We start from the raw sequence: 18,430 nt of genomic DNA, 5'->3' as shown, positions 1-18,430 counted from the left end.
AGAGTCGGTATTGTCAAAACGCTAACCACCGAGGCGATCGACAGTCAGCGCAGTCCCTGTCAGGTGACCAGCGATGTCCTTCACGGAACCAGAACAGAATGTCTTAAAATTTGCATGGAAACACAGAAGACCCCACATAGCCAAGGCAATGCCGAAAAGAAAAAAATGGAATCCCTGCCTTCAGACTATACGCTAAAGCTATTGTCATCAAAACAGTATGGTACCAGTGCAGAAACGGATAGATGGCTCCGTGGAACAGGATAGAAAGCCCAGAAATAAACCCGCGCACCTGTGGTCAACTAATCTGCGACAAAGGAGGCAAGAACGTGCTGTGGGGGAAAACTGGGGTGAGTGGTGCTGGGAACACTGGGTGACTACACGCAAACGAATGAAACTAGAGCACTCTCTAACACCAAAGACAAAAGCAAACTCCAGATGCATTAAAGACCTGAAAGTAAGGCCAGATGCTATAACGCTCCCGGAGGAAAACATAGGAAGAACGCTCTTTGACATAAATCACAGCAACGTCTTATTCGATCCACCTCCTAGAATAATGACAATAAAGACAAAACCAGTGGCCCCAATTAAACTCGAAAGCTTTTGCATGGCAAAGGAAACCATTGAAAATAGAGAAAGACAACCCACAGGACTGTAGAAAGTCTTTGCAAATGAGGCAGCTGACAAAGGCTTAATCTCCAAAATGTACAAACGACTCATACAACTCAGCAGTTAAAAAAACAGCCCGATCAAAGAACGGGCAGAAGATCTAAGGAGCCATTTCTCTGCGGAAGACGTACAGATGGCCAGCAGGCGCATGAAAAAGTGCTCAACCCCACTCGCTGTTAGAGTGCAAATCAAAACTGCAAGGAGGTACCGCCTCACACCAGTCAGAGGGCCATCATTGGAAGGTCAACAGACAGCAAATGCTGGAGGGGGTGTGGAGAAAGGGGAGCCCTCCCGCACTGCCGGTGGGAATGTAAATTAGTACAACCACTCAAGAACAGCAGTGTGGCGGTTCCTCAGAAAACTAAATACGGAACCACCACATGAGCCAGCAGTCCCACTTCTGGGCACATGTCCTGACGGAGCATTCATTCAAAAAGATACCTGCACCCCTATGTTCATTGCAGCACTATTCACAATAGCCAAGACATGGAAACAACCCCAGTGACCGTGGGGTGATGATGAATGGATGGATAAATGGATTAAGAACATGTGGGACCTATACACAATGGGATACTACCCAGCCATAAAAAAGGTCAAAATAATGCCATTTGCAGGAGCATGGATGGAGCTGGAGATTCTCATACTAAGTGAAGGAAGTCAGACAGAGAAACACCACGTGGTACCGCTTATGTATGGAGCCTGAAGTGTAGCACAGATGACCAGTCTCCAGATTGGAAGCAGATCACAGACGTGAGGTTAGACGTGCGTTTGCCGGGGGGAGAGGGGAGAGAAGGGGAAGGACAGGGAGGGTGACAGATGTAGACTCTAACGCTTAGAACAGGCGGGCGATGGGGTCGTGCCGTGCAGCCCAGGGAACCATGTCCAGTCTCTCGGGTTAGAACCTGATGGAAGATGATGTTAAAAAAAAAAAAAAAAAAGTGTGTGTGTGTCTTTGTGTGGCTGGGTCACTTTGCTGTGCACCAGAAATCGAAGCAACCTTGTAAGTGAACGGTACTTTAATGAAAAAGATAGTAATAGGCCCGCGGACGGGGTGCTGTGGAAACAGGTGAAAAAGGGGATGCACTTAGGCCATAAAATAGAGCTGATGGATGCGTGGGATCTCCTCAGGTAAAGGGAGGAGGGGGATAAACGTGAAAGAAGAACCCGATGAGCTCAGGTGGTAGACGTGGGCTTCGCCGTCGGAAGGGGAGCAAGAGGCGTGGTGTGTTCCCCGCATCAGGTGCTCGGCGCAGCACGTTAGCGGGGGCCGTTGGAGACAGGGTAGCGTAGGCACCACACAGCCGAGTCCCGCGAGCAGCCGCCAGGACAAAACCATGAACCCTTCTGGTGGTGAGGAAGCTCTCACACAGAAAGGTGGCAAGTGAGTTTGGAAAGTGAAAGCAGAAAACAGAAGCATACAGCACATCCGAATAAAGCCAAACGGATGCTGTCTCAGGTGCAGTATAAATGGGCTGGATTCGCCCCGTCAAAGGAAAAGCCTTTCCGACGGGGTCACCGAGCAAAGCCTCGAACCGCCGGGTGGTACAGGCTGCAGAGGCACGAGGAGGCTGGTGCCCGTGGGAGGCAGAGGTGGTCGTCTTGGTTCCAGGTAAATTGGAATTCGAGGCAGAAAGCGCTGCAGAAAACGGCGGGAGGTCCTTCCCAGTAACACAGGTGCGGAGAAACATGTGCACCCAACGTCGCCTGTCGTCAGCGTCAGGAAGCGGGCACGAGGAAAGCTGCCACGGGAGACTTGGCCGCCCGCCGCTCCCGGCCGTGGTGGCCTTTACTCGACGTCCCCACGGTGGGATAGAATTTATTCGACTTCCCAATCCACAGTAGAGCACGTGGGCAAAGAATAAGTAGCTGGAAGAGCGGAAAGGTCTGTTTTATGTTGAGAGGAAGACAGACCCACACTGACCCTTAACCCTGAAACTCAAAGAACACTTGTTCACGGCTCACGGAAAAACATGAACAAAAATGCATCACGCATCAGATGATAAAACCTTTAGACATTCGCAAAGGTAGAACCAGTACAGACAACTTTCTCTGACCACAGTGAGATTTGGTATTAAGAACACAACCGGAGTTCCCGTCGTGGCGCGGCAGAAACGAATCCGACTGGGAACCATGAGGTTGCAGGTGCGATCCCTGGCCTCGCTCCGTGGGTTAAGGATCCAGCGTTGCCGTGAGCTGGGGTGTAGGTCGCACACATGGCTCGGATCCTGTGTTGCTGTGGCTGTGGTGTAGACTGGCAGCTGCCGCTCCAATTCCACCCCCAGCCTGGGAATTTTGATAAGCTGCAGATGTGGCCCTAAAAAGTTAAAAAAACACACAACCAAAAGAAGAAAAAGTTCCTAATACTTGGAAACTAAGAAAAGTAAGAAAGAAAGAAACAGAACCGAAAAACCCTGTCTTAATCCTTAGGTCGAAGAAGAAATTCAATTCAAAAGTACGCAAAATCTAGACAGCAGTCTGGATGGAAGCGCTCCCCTCAGGGCCCGTGGGAAGGGCTGGAGCGGTGCTCAGAAGGCAGGTCACGGGCGTCCTTATTTCTGTCGTGTAACAAGAAGGGCTGTGCGTGGAGTTGGCACCCAGCTCGACACCCTGGAAAAGGAGAGCCAAGCAAACCTCAGTGAGGGAAAAAGCAGGGCTTTGTGACGATCAAAGCGGAAGTTAATGAGAAAGTGAAAAATGATGGAAATAACAAATAAATCCAAATGCCTGTGCTTTGAAATAAAACCAGTTAAACTTATTCATTATTCACAATCCTAGTAAAACTTTAATAAGAGTGTTACCACCCCAAATAAGAAGCTCGGCATTACCGACCACAGGGGCCGGTGGGGGGCATTCAGTGTGTCCTGGGGGCCAGGGTCCGATCTGACCTGGACGGGTGCACGGGTGCAACGTGCGGGGCCCCTGAGTGGACACGCAAGGGCTCACTGCGCCGGGTGCCCGCCTGGCCTCAGCCGGAGCGAGGGTGCGCGAAACAGAAGCGGAAAGAGCTGGAGCCCGTGAATTCTGCAACGAGGGAGGGAGGAATCCTCACCCTCCCGTTGAAAATAAAAACGTGCAGGAAAGGACGAATGCTCTTCTAGGAAAACGTGACCTGTCAGTACTGACTCCCGGAGAGAGGCCTTTCAGACAGACCAGTTACCACAAGTGTGTCACAAAGCAGCCACCCCAGCGCCCGCCCGCCCCGTCTGCCACCAGCAAAAGGAAAGCAGTGGAAACCGCATCCTGCTGGTTTCCCGGTTGCCCAGGGAGGTGCTGGGCATGAGGTCCGTGGGCCGTGCGCACCTGCCCCAGGGCGTGAAGGGGCACGAGTCTCAGGATGCGGGGCCATCAGGTGCCGGAGAGCGCCCAGTGCCCGCGGGCTTTGACGGGGCGGGACTGCTGGGCTGATTCTAGGACAGCTCCTTCCAGGAGCTTCTCCACGTTTGCTTAAAGGCCTTTGACACCGTCCGGCAACCAGTCCTGGTTTATCTCTTAATAAAATATTAATATGTGGCTCATTTCTCGGCGTGATAAAATACATCTATTCACCCAAAAAAGGCAAGCTGTGACTAAGGCTCCAGGTTAGTTCCAGTGAAGCCACAGGCAGGTCAGGCTTGTCCAGGCTAGGAGACCCAAGCTGTCACCATGAGCGGGAGGAAGAGACCCAGGGATAAATTCTGGGGGGCGGGGCTGGGGGTGGAGGCCCAGGATCCGGATCCGGCCTGGGGTCCCACAGCTTGAGTGATGTGATGCGCTGGCTCACGTGGCCTCTGCGCAGCCCGGGGTCTGTGAGAAAGGGCTTTGGGCCTTTAAAATTATTGTAGTTATGGGGGGGGGGGTTGGTCCCCAGACTCTTGTGATGGCGGTGGCACAGAACAGGAAGTCAGCGGTGGCGTGGAGGTGGCCACCAGTGGGCGGGGGTGGCCGCGAGGGCTCTTCCTGAGACCGCCTGTCCCTCCCGGGCTGGGGGGAGGATTGGGTGGGAGGATAGGACCTCTCCCTGCGACGTCAGCACCTGACGGTGCCAGCATTTTGCCGGGAGCAACAGGAGGAGCACAAGGCCTCGGGCGCAGGCAGCAGGTGCGCTCCAAGAGGGGACGGAAGCTGGTGGCAGAGCTGAGAGGACAGTCCTGTCGTCCTTGCAGTGACCCACACACCGGGGTCCCTGAGGGTGGACTGGAGAAGGGCCGGAGCCTGGTCCGAGGACCGTGGCCCTGAGCCTGCAGCTGACGGGGCCTGGGTGTGACCTTCCAGCGCCATCTCTCCTTGGCGGCCTTCGGAGCCAGGGCACCGGGCGCTGCTCTGCACGAGCGCTCTGCCCGGCCCCTTCCCGTGTCCCTGCTCCTGCACCGGGTCCAGTGGGTGGGCCCCGTGCCCTGCTCCTCTCCAGTCTTGGCCATGCCTAGGTGTTGGGCACTTAGTCCCACGGCCCATTCCCGGCAGCCACGTCGCCTGTCTTGTAGAAAGACTACAAGGAGCAAAGCAGGTGAAATACCAAGACCGTCAAGGCCAGTCAGCGCCTCGGCAAGTCGGGAGTTCCCCCAGCTGCTGCACCCCTCGTTCTCCTGTTTTGGTATTTCCCCGCAGCCGCCCCCGCGGGACTGCCTCGCCGTTGCTTTTCTAGAGACGGGAACTAACAGAGACCATGTGTTCGCACAAGGCCCGGCGATGGCGCCCGGGGAAGTGTCTCCTCGCCCGTGTCCCCACGGGGCTGGGATCCTGGCCCCCCAGCGCCCCCGCCCCGCCCCCAGGAAATGGATGTGCCTGTGGTCCGCCCTGACCCTGTGCTTCCTCGTAGCTGGAGATGGAGCTGCAGATGCTCAAGTCCCAGGCGGGCCCGGCCGAGCAGAGCTTCCTGTTCTCCAGGGAGGAGGTGAGCGCGCTCAGGTACGTGCACCCGCCCGCCCCCGCCTTCTCTCCCCACCCCCACCCGCCTGGCCCTTGGTCTGCAGCCCCTCTCAGCCTCCCGCTGTCCCCAGCACTCAGAAGACAGAACGCCTGTCTGTCTGGGGCCCTGTGCTATCTCAGGTCCTGTCTTTGCTGCTCTGGGGCCGCTGGCGTGTTGAGAGCGATGCACGAGCAGCCCTGTTCCAGGGGACAGGCCCCACCCACAGGCCACCCTGTGTCGTTTAGAGCAGCCTCCAGTTCCCTGGACTGTGTCCGCGTGTCTCCCAAACTGTCTCCCCCGGGAGGAGCAGCTGGGCCAGGCTTCTTCCCAGAGCCCTGCCCCTGGCCTGCCCTGCCCTGCCCTGCGCTGGCCTGGCCTGGCCCGTCCCAGGAAGGGCTGGGCCCTCAAGCGAGTCCAGGGGGGGCGGAGGCAGAGCTCCAAAAGCCCGGCTGGCCCCCGGCTCCAGCTCCGCGGCGAGCTGCCCTGCTCTTTGTGTGGGTAACTGAGGTGCATCCACAGGTGGGCGAGCCACCAGCATCCCTGGGTGCCACTGTGCTCTGAGCGTCTGCTGTGGCCGGGCCCTGGCACCCGGCCCCCCACCCCAGGCTCTGCTTCTGTGGTCAGACGGGCCTGGGGCCCAGGCGCAGCTGGGTGGTCCTTGTGGAGTCACACCGAGTCCCGGCCATGTCCTCCTCAGTGTGGCCACGTGGCCTGTGCTGCGGGCCGTCGGGCCGGGTCTGCTCCTCTGATCCCAGAGCACTTCTCGCGTGAGGACCTCGCCTGCACACGGCTGTCCTCGGGGACAGGCGCAGACGGCGTCTTGTTCAGGGCCGAGCATGGGTCCTCCTGGACTTTACAGCTTAGTGGCGACCGTGACAGCGGACTGGGGGACGTGTGGCGGGGCGCTCCCGGTCAGTGGGGGAGGGCTCCCAGTGCTGAGGCGGCGCCGACGGTGGTGGGAGGGAGCGCACACTGTGTGTGAGGCCGGGGCCCTGGGGAGGCTGTGGCCTGGTTCCGCGAGCAGCCGGGGCTTCGCAGGGCGCCGGGCAGACCAGTTGGCTGGCGTGACCGGAACCAACCCCAAAGGGTCTCGGGCACCCCGTGGGGCCTTGGAGCCACAGTTGGTGGGTGGAGGAGGGGTGAGACTCAGGGTGTCGCCGTCCCGCGTCGCACGTGTGGCAGGAGGCAGGGGCCCTGGGTTGCAGGGCTCTCCTCCCAGAAAGGTCCCAGGCTCCCGGGCTGCTGACGGCTTGGCCGGCGCCAGGCTGGGGTTTGATCGTTTTGTCTGTTTTACAATGAAAAACTTCGGCTGTGTCAGTGAATCCCCCCATCACCACCAGATCTGCTTGCCTCGCCAGCTAGCCGATGGGGAAAGCACAGCGCTGGGAGGGAGGGTCTGGCCTGTGGGCAGAGGGGCCGTGCGGACCAGCAGGTGATCTGAGCCTGCGGGGCCCGTGCTGCTCCCACGGCCCCTGGGGGAGGGGAGGGGCTGGGCCCGGTGCCAGGGCCCCCTCTGCGCCCCAGGACGGGCCCACGGGTCCGCCAGGCACCCATGTCTCCGTTTCCTCTTGGGTCGAAGACTTGAGAAGGTGTCCCTCTGGGTGAAACCCAGTTGCGGGGTAGCGCTCTGGTCCTTCGCCTCCTCCCACGGCGCAGGGAGGGCTTTTCCTGCGGATCTTTGCGAAAATGCCCTGAGCCGGCTGCAGCGTTTTCCAGAGGGCTTGGCGCCAAGGAAGGCAGGGACCGCAGCCACCGCGAGCACGGCCGGCCCTGCCCACTGGAGGCACCTGGGGCCTTCCGCCTAGAGGGCTGCGCCCCTGTCACACACGTAGATAAACCTGCCCTAAGCTGCAAATACATTAAATACGTATAATGCCACGAATGTGTTGGTGTCAAATTTTATATATAAAAAGCATGGCTTTCTTAGTGAAGAAAACTACAGGGAAACTTGAGTAGCGATTTAAGTGGCAACAGCTGAAGGGCCCTCTCAAGTGGAACGAATCTGGGTTCCTGCTTCTCTGCTGTCAGACAGCAGCTCTGCGAGTCCCAAGTGCCGCCGGTGGATCAGCAGGTGGATCGAGCGCAGTCGGCCTTGAGACACGCGGGTCTGTGCCAGCTCCTGCTGCCCCCCAGGCCCTGACGTGCCCTAGACCCACCCAGACGGCCAGGCGCTGGACTCTTGTTATTCTCTCTTTAGCACGTGGTCACGGAGCAGAGCCTCGCTAAGCACACTCCTGCTTTCAGGCTTCAGCCGCCCTGGATCAGGAAGACCCACCCCTGCCCCTGAGCTTCCCGGGCTGGTGGAGCTCTGGGGTGTGGCACAGCCGGACGGGGGCGTGGCCACGCAGTCCCCAGCCACGACCCAGGCCCTGAGGCAGAAGCCGCCTCCGTGGGCTGGGCCTCTGGACCTTAGCAGCTGATGCCCTTTGAAAGGGGCTGCAGCCCTCAAACCCCAGTGCCTCTGGGCCAAGGGCAGTGTCCAGAGGGTGGCGGTCATGAGGAGGTGTGGTTTGATCCGGGAGGCTCTGCGGTTCAGTGAGAAGCCAGTGGTCGGCAGGACTCCTCCACCCCCACCGCCTGAGCGGGGGCCTCTGCTAGCCTGGCTGCTGGTATGACAGGGTCCCCTCCTGGGTCCCCCCCTCCTGGCCCCCCTCCTGGCCCTCTCCTGGGCCCTGCAGGTGGAGCGGGGACCACGTCTCTCCACGCCGTGCACGGGCCCTGCTGTGGGCAGAGGAGGGGCCGCCTCCTGGAGCTGAGCCGCCCAGACCTGGGTCTCTGTGTGCCTGTGTCTTCTCCCTGACGCCTGAAGAGCTGTCTCCTGCCGGCGGGCGTCCTGGGGGTCACATGCGCTCTGGCAGGGCCGAACCGCCTCCTCGTGGATACTAGTCAGATTTGCTTCCTCTGAGCCGCGATGGGCACTCCCTGAGCCGCTCCTCCTCGGAGCCGCCCTCCGCCTGGGCCTCCCACTGTGGCCTCTCCCGGGTGACTGGGGCCCTTCCCCTGGGGCCCGCAGGGCTGGCATCTGGGTCACGTCTTCGGGGGAGACTCCCACCTGCAAGGACTGGCCATGTCCCGCCCTCCCGTTTGCCGGGGCAGGCCCCTTCCCTGGTGCCCAGAGGCCTGCTCTTCGCTCCCCTCACCAGAGGGGCTCTCTGGTCTCCCGCACAGACACATGAAAGGCGGGCTGTGGCAGTGCTGCTTTGTAAAAGGATCTTTAACTCCTGGTTCTGCTCAAGTGGAGCGGCCCCGCTCATCCAGGTCGTCCTCCTTATGGCCCAGAGCCTGAAACCGACACGGCAGGCAGGGGACACGGACGGTGGGGGACAGGGCTGTCTGGAGGAAGCACTGTCAGCAGGCGCCCTGCGCTTTCTCAGCTGCCCCTCATCTGAGCCAGCGACACGCACACACGCACGCACACCCAAGCCTGCCCCCAGCCAGAGAGGAAGCCCTCTGACCCCAGCGCCCCCACTTGAGCTCCTTCCTGCCCCTTCCCCACTACAGCCACACCCCGTCCCTGCCCTGTCATGTCACTGGGCCAGCCGGGCGCAGTGACCCCAGCACTCAGAGCAGGCCACACAGGGAGTGTGAGCAGGGCTGAGCGGGAGCCAGAGCAGCAGGCACCGCTCAGAGGAATCAGTGGGCAGGCGGAGTGCAAGCCCACCCCCACGCGGCGGCATCAGAATCAGGGAGAGGATGGCGGCTCGTCACCCCCTCCCACCGGCCCAGGTCAGAGGCACACACAAAGCACAGGGCCTGCCCTGTAGCAGCGGGGTGGCCCTGGTGTCACCCCCCCCCGTCCGCAAGGTCCACTTTTACAGCATCGGGTCCACGGGGCTTCCACCTCCCCTGGACCAGGCACTGCACCTGAGCAGGGCGGCCACCTGCTGGGGCAGGTGGTGGGGATGCGGATCTCTCAGCTAGATGCTCGGTGTCCGGGATGCAGTAAAGGCAAGCCCCTCATCCGCCCCCAGAGCCAGGGCAGCCGCACCTCGCACGGTGACTCAGATGCTGTTACCCGGCGGGGCTTTTAAAGCAGCATCCGAAAAATGCCTCTGTCAACGGTTACATGTTCTCTTTAAACAAATGACAAAATGGTTCCCTCAACAGAGACATAGAAATTGTTTAAAAAGAAAGGAAAGAAGAACTAAACAGAAATTAGGGTCCTGGAACATCCAATAACCAGAATAAGAGGCTCCCTGGCTGGGCTCAGCTGTGGACGACAGACGAGAGAGCCAGTGTGAACTCAAGGCCAGGTCGACAGAAAGCGCCTCGCAGAGCAGCCGAGGAGCAGGCTGAAGACGAGCCAGGACAGGCTCGGGACCGCGGGGCTGGAAGGCGGGCCCGGCGGGGAGCGAAGGGGTGGAGACGGGAAAGCATCTCAGGCAAGGACAGTGAGCATTTTCCAAATGTGGTGAAGGGCATAAGACTACAGACTTAAGAAGCTCAGCGAAGCCCTCGCCGTATAAAACCCAAGAAATCCGTAGCACAGCCCATGCTCATTCATCGTCTGAAAATGAGACTCCAAGGGAAGCATCTTGAAAGGAGCCAGAGAGAAACACTGCGTTGTCGACAGGGACGCCACGTCTGGGGGACAGCAAGTTTTTTATCTGCAGCCGCCGAAGCCACAGTGACGCGCAGAGCCTCGTTCGGGTTCTGAGCGACAAGAACGGTCAGCCAGTGGCCACATCCTTCAGGGGTGAAAGGAAAACAAGACGTGCTCAGACGAAGGGAAACAGAGACAGTGTATCACCCACGGGGCTCCCCCAAGCAACGTCTCAGAAACCCTCCCGAGTCGTGGGCCGAGTCGGCGGGAAAACGTGGGCCCTGCGGAGGGAGAGGGCACGGGACGGGTAAAGACGGGACGTGTGACAGACGGTCCTCGACTTTTTCTGAAATCGCGCGCCAGGTGGAGTGCCTGCAGCGACGTCCCAGGACGGCGGGGCTGCGTTTAAGGGGGGGGCGACAGCACCGGAGGGTTTAGGGCCCAGAGCCCTGCACGCGGAGCATCGCGGAAGGAAGCCCCCCCCCGCCCCCGGCACGTGCCACGTGACGCGTTGGCAGGAGAAACCGGGGGTAGAAAGGGAGGCGACCTCGAGGAGCAGAGACGGAAACGGCAGGTGGGGGCACTGGCTCAGCAGCCGCCCCCTTGGAGGTCGGCGGGCCGAAGGCTCCGGGCGAAGATGCCCCTGGTCAGAGTGACGAAGACACGACCGGTCACGCTGGACCTACGGGAGACCCGTTTCAACCGCAACGGCGGAGCTGCGAACAACTTCTCAGAGCAGGTGTAGCTTTTTTTTCTTTTTCTCTTTTCTTTTTTTGCTTCTTAGGGCCACACCCTAAAAAGCACATGGACGTTCCCAGTCTTTGGGGTCGAATCAGAGCTGCCGCTGCCGGCCTGCACCACAGCTCACGGCAACGTCGGGTCCTTAACCCGCCGAGTGCGGCCAGGAATCGAACCTGCGTCCTCATGGATACTAGCCGGGTTCGTGGCCCCTGAGCCACGACGGGAACGCCTTAGGTGTGACTTGTACGAATTGAAGAACATTGAGGAAGGTTTTGTGGACACAGAGGGACATTACATGAGGCCCCGTCTGCCCGGAAGACACAAGGGTCCTGAGTGTAAGGGCCGAGCGACAAAGCCCCAGACCTCAAGGGCCAAAAAAGACGGATCCGGCGGGAGAAGGGGGCCCTGGCCTGTCTGGCCGGGGCTCCACGGCACCCCGCAGGGGGCGGACGCGAGGCTGAGCGGCAGCAGAGGCCTAGAGCGGGCCCCTCCGTCCACCCGCCTCAGCCACAGGCCCCGAGCGTTCGTCCTGGGCCAGCACAGCCCTCGGCGGGTTCCTAGAGGCTCCTTCTGTGACCCGAGGAGCTCAAAGTGGAAGTCAGGAAGCAGAACAACGGCGGCGACGTCTCAGCGCTCAGCAGTGAAGCCAGGGGCCCTTAAACCAGCAGCCCCAGGGCGAAGGAGGAGGGCCCAGCGGAGCGCCGCCGCTGCCGAGTGACGCGAGAAAGCCGCTCCCGGCATCTGCGGGACAGGGAGCCTCCGCGCCCGGGAGGAGGCGCCCGGCAGCAAGTGCTGACTTGTCTTTTCTTCCTCTTGGCCGCACTCAGGCCGTGCGGGAGCCCCCGGGCCAGGGGTCCAACCCGCGCCCCGGCAGGGACAACGCGGGATCCTTCACCTGCTGAGTCACAAGGGGGAACTCCAGTCAACTCTGACTTGAGAAAAGCCAGGAGGTCCGTCATCTATGTTCCGGCCTCGAGCACCTGGAAAAAGAGCAACATTAGCCCAAAACATCAGAATGAAGGAAATAACAAAGAGCAAAAAGATAATGAAATTAAGAGAAAAACAAAGTTATTGAAACAGAAAGCTAGTCCTTTGGAAAAAAATCTAATAAAATTAATAAACTAGCAAAACCAACAAATATAAAAGGGAAAGTAGAGATCAGCAGTGTCAGGAATGAACTGGGGGACAGCTCGGCGGTCCCCCGAGATCCCAAGGCCCCAGGAGGGCGGGGTCTTGGAGTTCCCGTCCTGGTGCCTCAGAAGCGAATCCGACGAGGAACCATGAGGTTGCGGGTTCGATCCCTCGCCTTGCTCCGTGGGTGAAGGATCCTGCGTTGCCGTGAGCTGTGGTGTAGGTCGCAGACGCAGCTCAGATCCTGTGTTGCTGTGGCTCTGGCCGAGGCCGGCGGCTACAGCCTGGGAACCTCCATGTGCTGCTGGTAAGGCCCTAAAAATGACCAAAAAAAAGGGAGTATGGGAGTCTTACAGACAGCTCCATGCTCCAAATTCATTAACTTAGGAACAGTGCGCCAATTCCTCAAAACCCAAAGACCACCAGAACTCACCAGGAAGAATCTGAATCGTCATATGAACATTTTTGAAAACATGAGTTCATGATTAAAGTGCTTCCCCAAAAGGATGTCAGCAGGCCCGTATGGTAACCCTGGAGAATTCCGAGCGTTTAGAGAAGAATTACTGTCAGGGAGTTCCCATTGTAGCTCAGCGGGTTAGGAGCCCAGCTAGCATCCATGAGGACGCGGGTTTTGGTCTCTGGTCCGGCTCAGGGGGTCAAGGATCCGGCGTTGCTGTGCGCGGTGGTGTAGGTCACAGATGCAGCTCGGATCCCGCGTTGCTGTGCCTGTGGTGTAGCCGGCAGCTATAGCTCCGATTCGACCTCTAGCCTGGGAGCCTGCATATGCTGCAGGCGCGGCCCTAAAAAAAACAATAAAGGACTGAGGAACATGAGCTGTGTGCAGGCTCTTAGAGCAAACAGAGGAGGTTGCCAGGGTTCAGGGGAGGGGTGTCCTCAAAGTGATGGCTTGAGCAGGCCCCCCGGCGCTGGGGCCCTCCTGTCCGATCACGGTGGGTTACAGCATCAGGTGGGGCGGGCGCCACGTGACCGGGGTTGTGTCCCTTGAGGGAGAGGCCACGGGCCTCCTCGGACGTGTCTGACGTTCCCGGAATTGTCGTCCTGGAAAGGTCGAAGACGAAAAGAACCACAAAGACTTCCGCGCCGACTTCCAGGCGGAGCCCTGCTCCCGCCGCTCCCACGGGCGCCTCTCGGGGCGCTGCTCCGACCTCGGGTGTGGAAGCTGCTGGGCTTCTCCACTGCGGGGCTGGGACTAAGCTCTTCTGTGTCACTTACCACTCACTCATCTGCCTCCCAGCTTCTCAAGGGTTTTGGATGGTGTCACTTCTCTTTTCTCGGTCCTTTTTCAGGAGTAGGCTCCGAAAGGAGGGAGGAAGACCTTGCCTGCGGTTGGGGCGGCGTCTGGGGAGAGACGGTGCCTAAACGGGGCCACCGTCTTTCGCCGACGCCTTTGGTGTCTTTTCCTTTCGTGGCTGTTTTATACACGGCGAAGACCCTCGTCATTTAAACGCTGTTTTTTCCATTTTATGTCGTAACGCCCTCCCGTGTTTTTCCAGACTTTGCATGCATACTCATGTACGGCCGGGTCCATCTTGGAGTTGGTTAATCCACTTTTGGAACCAGAGTTGTTAGGAATAGGCTGCAGTGAGCATCTCTCGTGTCCGAGTTCTGACCGCTGTGCGGGCGTGTTTTCTGGGCGCCGGAGCCGGGCTCCTTGGCCTCACATCTAACCGTGACGCTTCATGGTTTGGAAGGTGGGGACCCGCTGACCGCAGGTGCTCACCCCGTGCTTTCTGCGGGCCGAGCTCTGCCCTTGGCGCCCTCTCCGCAGGCGCCTCCCGGACGGGGCGGCCAGCCTGGGGTTTAGGGAGACCTGCCCCGCGGAGGCGTCGCTCACATCACGGAGGCGCCTTTACGCTGCAGTGTCTGAGGGCCGGTGCCGGGGTGGGTCTTGGCCGACCGCCTCTTGGCTTCCGTAGGTTTTCCTTAATTTCTCTGAGCCGTCTTTGGCGGTTTTCTGTGTACACATCTTGACTCCTCCCGGGGTCAAGTAACTCCTCGTATTTTATTCTCTTCGATGCTCTCGTAAGCAGAATTATATTCTTAAATTTGCTTTTCGGATTGTTCATTGCCAGTGTATCAAAAATACAACCAATTTTGATTTATGTTGAAATATGCTAGTCCTTCTAGCTGAAGATTTGTCAGTTTTGTTGCTCTGTTCAAATAGGCAACTCCTGGTTTCGTTGCTTTTCTTACGGTTAAGGTGTCATTCAGCTCTGCTCCCAACTGTATTATTATCGTCCTGCTAGCTTTGAGGTCAGCTTTCTGTCTTTCTAGTTCCTTAAGGGGTACAGTTAGGGTATTCATTTGAGATCTTCCTTTTTTGAAAAAATGTTTCCCCTTTTGAGGGCCACACCTGTGGCATAGGGAAGTTCCTGGGCTCGGGGTCAAATTGGAGCTGCAGCTGCCGGCCTCCCCCACAGCCACAGCAACACCAGATCCTTGACCCACTGAGTGAGGCCGGGGCTCGAACCCACATCCTCATGGCAACTATGTCGGGCTCCCAACCTGCGGAGCCACAGCAGGAACTCCTGCCTTCCTTTTCGACGCAGGCGTAGACGGCTATCAGTTCTCCTGGAGCGTTGCTGTCCCTGGCACCTCGTCGTGTTTTGTGTTTGTGGCTCCCCAGGTGTCTTCTCGGTTTCTTGTGCTTTCTTCTTCGGTCTGTCTAAGAGTGTGTTTAGTTTTCACATAGCTGTGAGCCTTCCAGTTTTCCTTTCGTTGGGTTTTACTTCCGTCCCATCGAGTTCGTTCCGTTAGGTCAGTACGTTTCATTGACTAAGACTTGTCTTGCAGCCTAACATATGGTGTGTTCTGGAGAATATCTGTGCGTCCTTGGCAGGGATGTGTCCTCTGCTGTCAGGCCTAATGGATTTGCAGGGCTCCCAGGGGCTCTGCATCCTTGATGCAGGCGCTGCTTTTTATAGCTGGCTAATATTCCACAGCTTAAAAAAATAGATACGTATATTTATCTGTTCCCTGGTTGAAGGACATGTGTGTTGTTTTCAGTGTGGGGTCCTTGTGCCTGGAACTGCCGCACCCATGTGTGTACAGATTGTGGGTGGCTGTCGGTTTCCACTTCTCCGGGGTAGGCATTCCTAGGTATTGTGTCAGGTGTGTGGTCGCCTCACCAGCGCTGTGTGGGCGCCGAGGTTCCTTTGCGGCAACACTTGGTATAGCCGGTATTCTTATTTTAGCCCTTCTGCCGGGGGCCGGCTGTACCTCTCCGTGGCTTTCCGCCTGTAATTCCCACGTGGCTGCTGGTTTTGAATGTCTCCTCGTGTGCTCCACTGTAAACCCGGTTACCCTCCTTGGTAAGGTGGCTGTCCACGTATTTTACCCGTCTTTTACCTGGTTTTTGTTTTTGTTTTCTTTTTTTTTTTTAACTTGCTGTTAAATTTTAAGGCCTTGGAGTTCCCGTCGTGGCGCAGTGGTTAACGAATCCGACTAGGAACCATGAGGTTGCGGGTTCGGTCCCTGCCCTTGCTCAGTGGGTTAACGATCCGGCGTTGCCGTGAGCTGTGGTGTAGGTTGTAGCGCGGCTTGGATCCCGCGTTGCTGTGGCTCTGGTGTAGGCCGGCGGCTACAGCTCCGATTCGACCCCTAGCCTGGGAACCTCCATGTGCTGCGGGAGCGGCCCTAGAAAAGGCAAAAAAAAAAAATTTAAGGCCTTTCTGCAGTTTGGATATGTATTTGTCGAATGTGTGATTTGCAGATGTCTTCTCTGAACCTGTGGCTTGTTTTTGTCCTTACCTTATCGGGGTCTTTAGCACAAGTTTTTAGCTGCGATCAAGCCCCGTGTATCCGCTGTTAGGTATTTGAAAAGCCTCGCCCAGGCCGAGTGTCAGAGAGGCCGTCCTGTGTTCTCCTTACACTTCGGTGCTTTGGCCGTTTGCATTCGGTCTCCGGTCCGTGCGCCGTGAACCGCCGTGCGGGCCGGGAGGTGCCGAGAGGCTGTCCTTCGGGTGTTTGCCTAAGATGCCTGGTGGTCTCAGCACCGTGCCTGGTCAAGGCGCCTGCCGAGATTGCCGGCGTTGCTCTCAGGCCTCTGTCAGGAGCCGCCTGGGCCGGTCTCGCCGCCCGTCTCTGGACGCTCCGTTGGGCTGTGTTGGTCCAAGTCCCGCAGCCCCGCGTCTTGATGACTCTCGCCTTCGGGTGAGTTTTAAAATCTGGTCGTGCGACTCCTCCAGCTGCATTCGGCTTTTCCAAAATCGGTTTAGCTGTGTTAGTTCTTTGACCTTTCCACATAAATTTCAGGATTGGTTTGTCTCTAATCTACACCAGAAATGCTGCTGGGGTCGTATCGGCCTTGTGTCGAATCTGTACTTGACGTTCGCTGTGAGTCAGGCCTTCCGGTCCACGAACGCAGCATGGATGCGTCTGTGTATTCACTACTCTGATCTCTTTCATCAGCACTTGGTCCTTGCAGCATACAGAGTCTGTCCATTTTATCACACTTATACCTAAGTATGCTTTTTTTTTTGTTGTTGTCTTTTTAGGGCTGCACCCGTGGCATATGGAGGTTCCCAGGCTAGGGGTCTAATTGGAGCTGGAGCTGCCGGCCACAGCCACAGCCGCAGCCACACGGGATCCCAGCCATGCCTGCCACCTACACCACAGCTCACGGCAATGCCAGATGCTTGACCCACTGAGCAAGGCCAGGGATCGAATCCGCAACCTCATGGTTCCTAAAAAACGGATTTGTTTTCACTGCGCCACAGCGGGAACTCCCAGCTTGGTTTCTTCAGGAGCCCACATGCGTGGAGGTGCGGGGCCGTGCGGACCTGCTCATACACCCGCTCCGTGTGCGGCTCTGGGACCCGTAGCGGGAACCTCTCACTCCTGGCGCTCCCTCTGCGTCCACCTGCTTTTTCTCTCTTTGCCAGTCCTGCTAGAGGTTTACAATTTAATTGGACTTTTCGAAGGCACAGTGTAGGGTTTCTTTCCTTTTTTTCTCATTGTTTTTCGGTTCTCAATTTCATTGACTTCTGCGCGTTCTTATTTCCTCCCTTCTGCCGGCCTCGGGTGTATTTTCCTTCCCGTCTGCTTCCTTAGGGCAAGCGTAGACTATTGATCGGAGGTCTGTCTTGTTTGCTAATGCAGGCATTGAAGGCTGCAGATCCTTGCCTAGGCAGTGCCTCGGCGCGTCCCATGCTGGCTGCTCTGTCCTGTTCTGCCTCCCTCTCAGTGACAGCTGTTTCCTCGTTTCATGCGTCACCTTCCTTCAACCACGAGTTGTTTTGCTGTGTGTTGTTATAGTTTCACATGTTCGGAGGTTTTCTGATCGTTCTGTTATTGATATCTGATTTAAACCAATTATAGTCTGTGAATTTGTATCATTTTCAATTTTTTAAAAAATTGCTCATGTTTCTTAAATGCCCCAGGAGATACTGGCTTTGCAAATATTGCTTCTCATTCTGTAGCTTGTCTTTTCATTCTCTTCATGAAGTCATTTTATTTTTTTAATTTTTTTTTTTTTGTCCACGCCCATGGCATATGGGAGTCCCCAGGCCAGGAATCAAACCCCACACCACGGCAGTGACAATCCAGCTTAACCCACCGCACCACAACTCCTTTATAAAGTCCTTCTTTTGTTGTTAATTTATTTATTTGTCTTTTCTAGGGCTGCTTCCACGGCACATGGAGGTTCCCAGGCTAGGGGTCGAATTGGAGCTGTAGCTGCCAGCCTGCATCACAGCCACAGCAAGGCCAGATCAGAGCTGCTTATGTGACCCACACCACAGCTCACAGCAACACCAGATCCTTAACCCACTGAGTGAGGCCAGGGATTGAACCCGCATCTGCATGGATACCCGTGGGGTTGATAACCACTGAGTCAGGACAGGAACTCCCCCACACTATTTTGGGGGGTTTTGTGGTTTTTTTTTTTTTGGTCTTTTTAGGGCCGCACCTGCCACATATGGAGGTTCTCAGGCTAGGAGTCTAATCGGAGCTGTAGCCGCCGGCCTACACCACAGCCACAGCCACGCGGGATCTGAGCCGTGTCTGCGACCTACACCCCCGCTCACGGCAACGCCGGATCCTTCACCCAGGGAGCGAGGCCAGGACTGGAACCTCCACCTCAGGGTTCCTGGCCGGATTCATTTCCACTGCGCCACGACGGGAACTCCCTGTGTTACTTTCTATACTCACATCTAAGGTATAACCTCGCAGCCTTTATGCTGTTGTCGTCATGCATTTTATTTATACTTATGTCTTAAACCCCCAATGTGTTGTCTTAGTTTGGTTTAAACAGCCAGTCTCTTTTAAAAATAGTAACTTGGATATTTTCAGGGATTTAAATGGTAGGAAAAACCACGCACGTGCGCACGGGGTTGTGATGGCTGCTGCTCGCCGACGCTCCCTCTGGGGTCACTGTCCTTCTGCCCGAGGGACCCCCCACATCTCCTGTGGGCAGGTCTCCGGTCGTGAAGTCTTGTTGTTTT

At 57.3% G+C, this 18,430-nt stretch overlaps 1 protein-coding gene across 11 annotated transcripts in view; it reads left to right on the top strand.

The window, feature by feature from the left end:
• The window catches only part of MAD1L1 (mitotic arrest deficient 1 like 1), a 308,486-nt gene that overhangs the window by 202,171 nt on the left and 87,885 nt on the right, over positions 1-18,430 (top strand). For 8 of the 11 annotated variants that reach the window (XM_047779416.1, XM_047779417.1, XM_047779418.1 and 5 more), the window contains one exon: positions 5,462-5,550. The exons of the other annotated variants lie outside the window; for them this stretch is intronic. In XM_047779416.1, the coding sequence (XP_047635372.1) occupies positions 5,462-5,550 (89 nt within the window). The remainder of the gene's footprint in view (positions 1-5,461; positions 5,551-18,430) is intronic. 11 annotated transcript variants of the gene reach the window in all.

This window comes from Phacochoerus africanus, chromosome 5 (genome assembly GCF_016906955.1).
Source record: "Phacochoerus africanus isolate WHEZ1 chromosome 5, ROS_Pafr_v1, whole genome shotgun sequence".
NCBI classification, from domain to species: domain Eukaryota; kingdom Metazoa; phylum Chordata; class Mammalia; order Artiodactyla; family Suidae; genus Phacochoerus; species Phacochoerus africanus.
The sequence above is the reverse complement of the archived record's forward strand: the minus strand, read 5'-3'. Positions and strand labels throughout refer to the sequence as shown.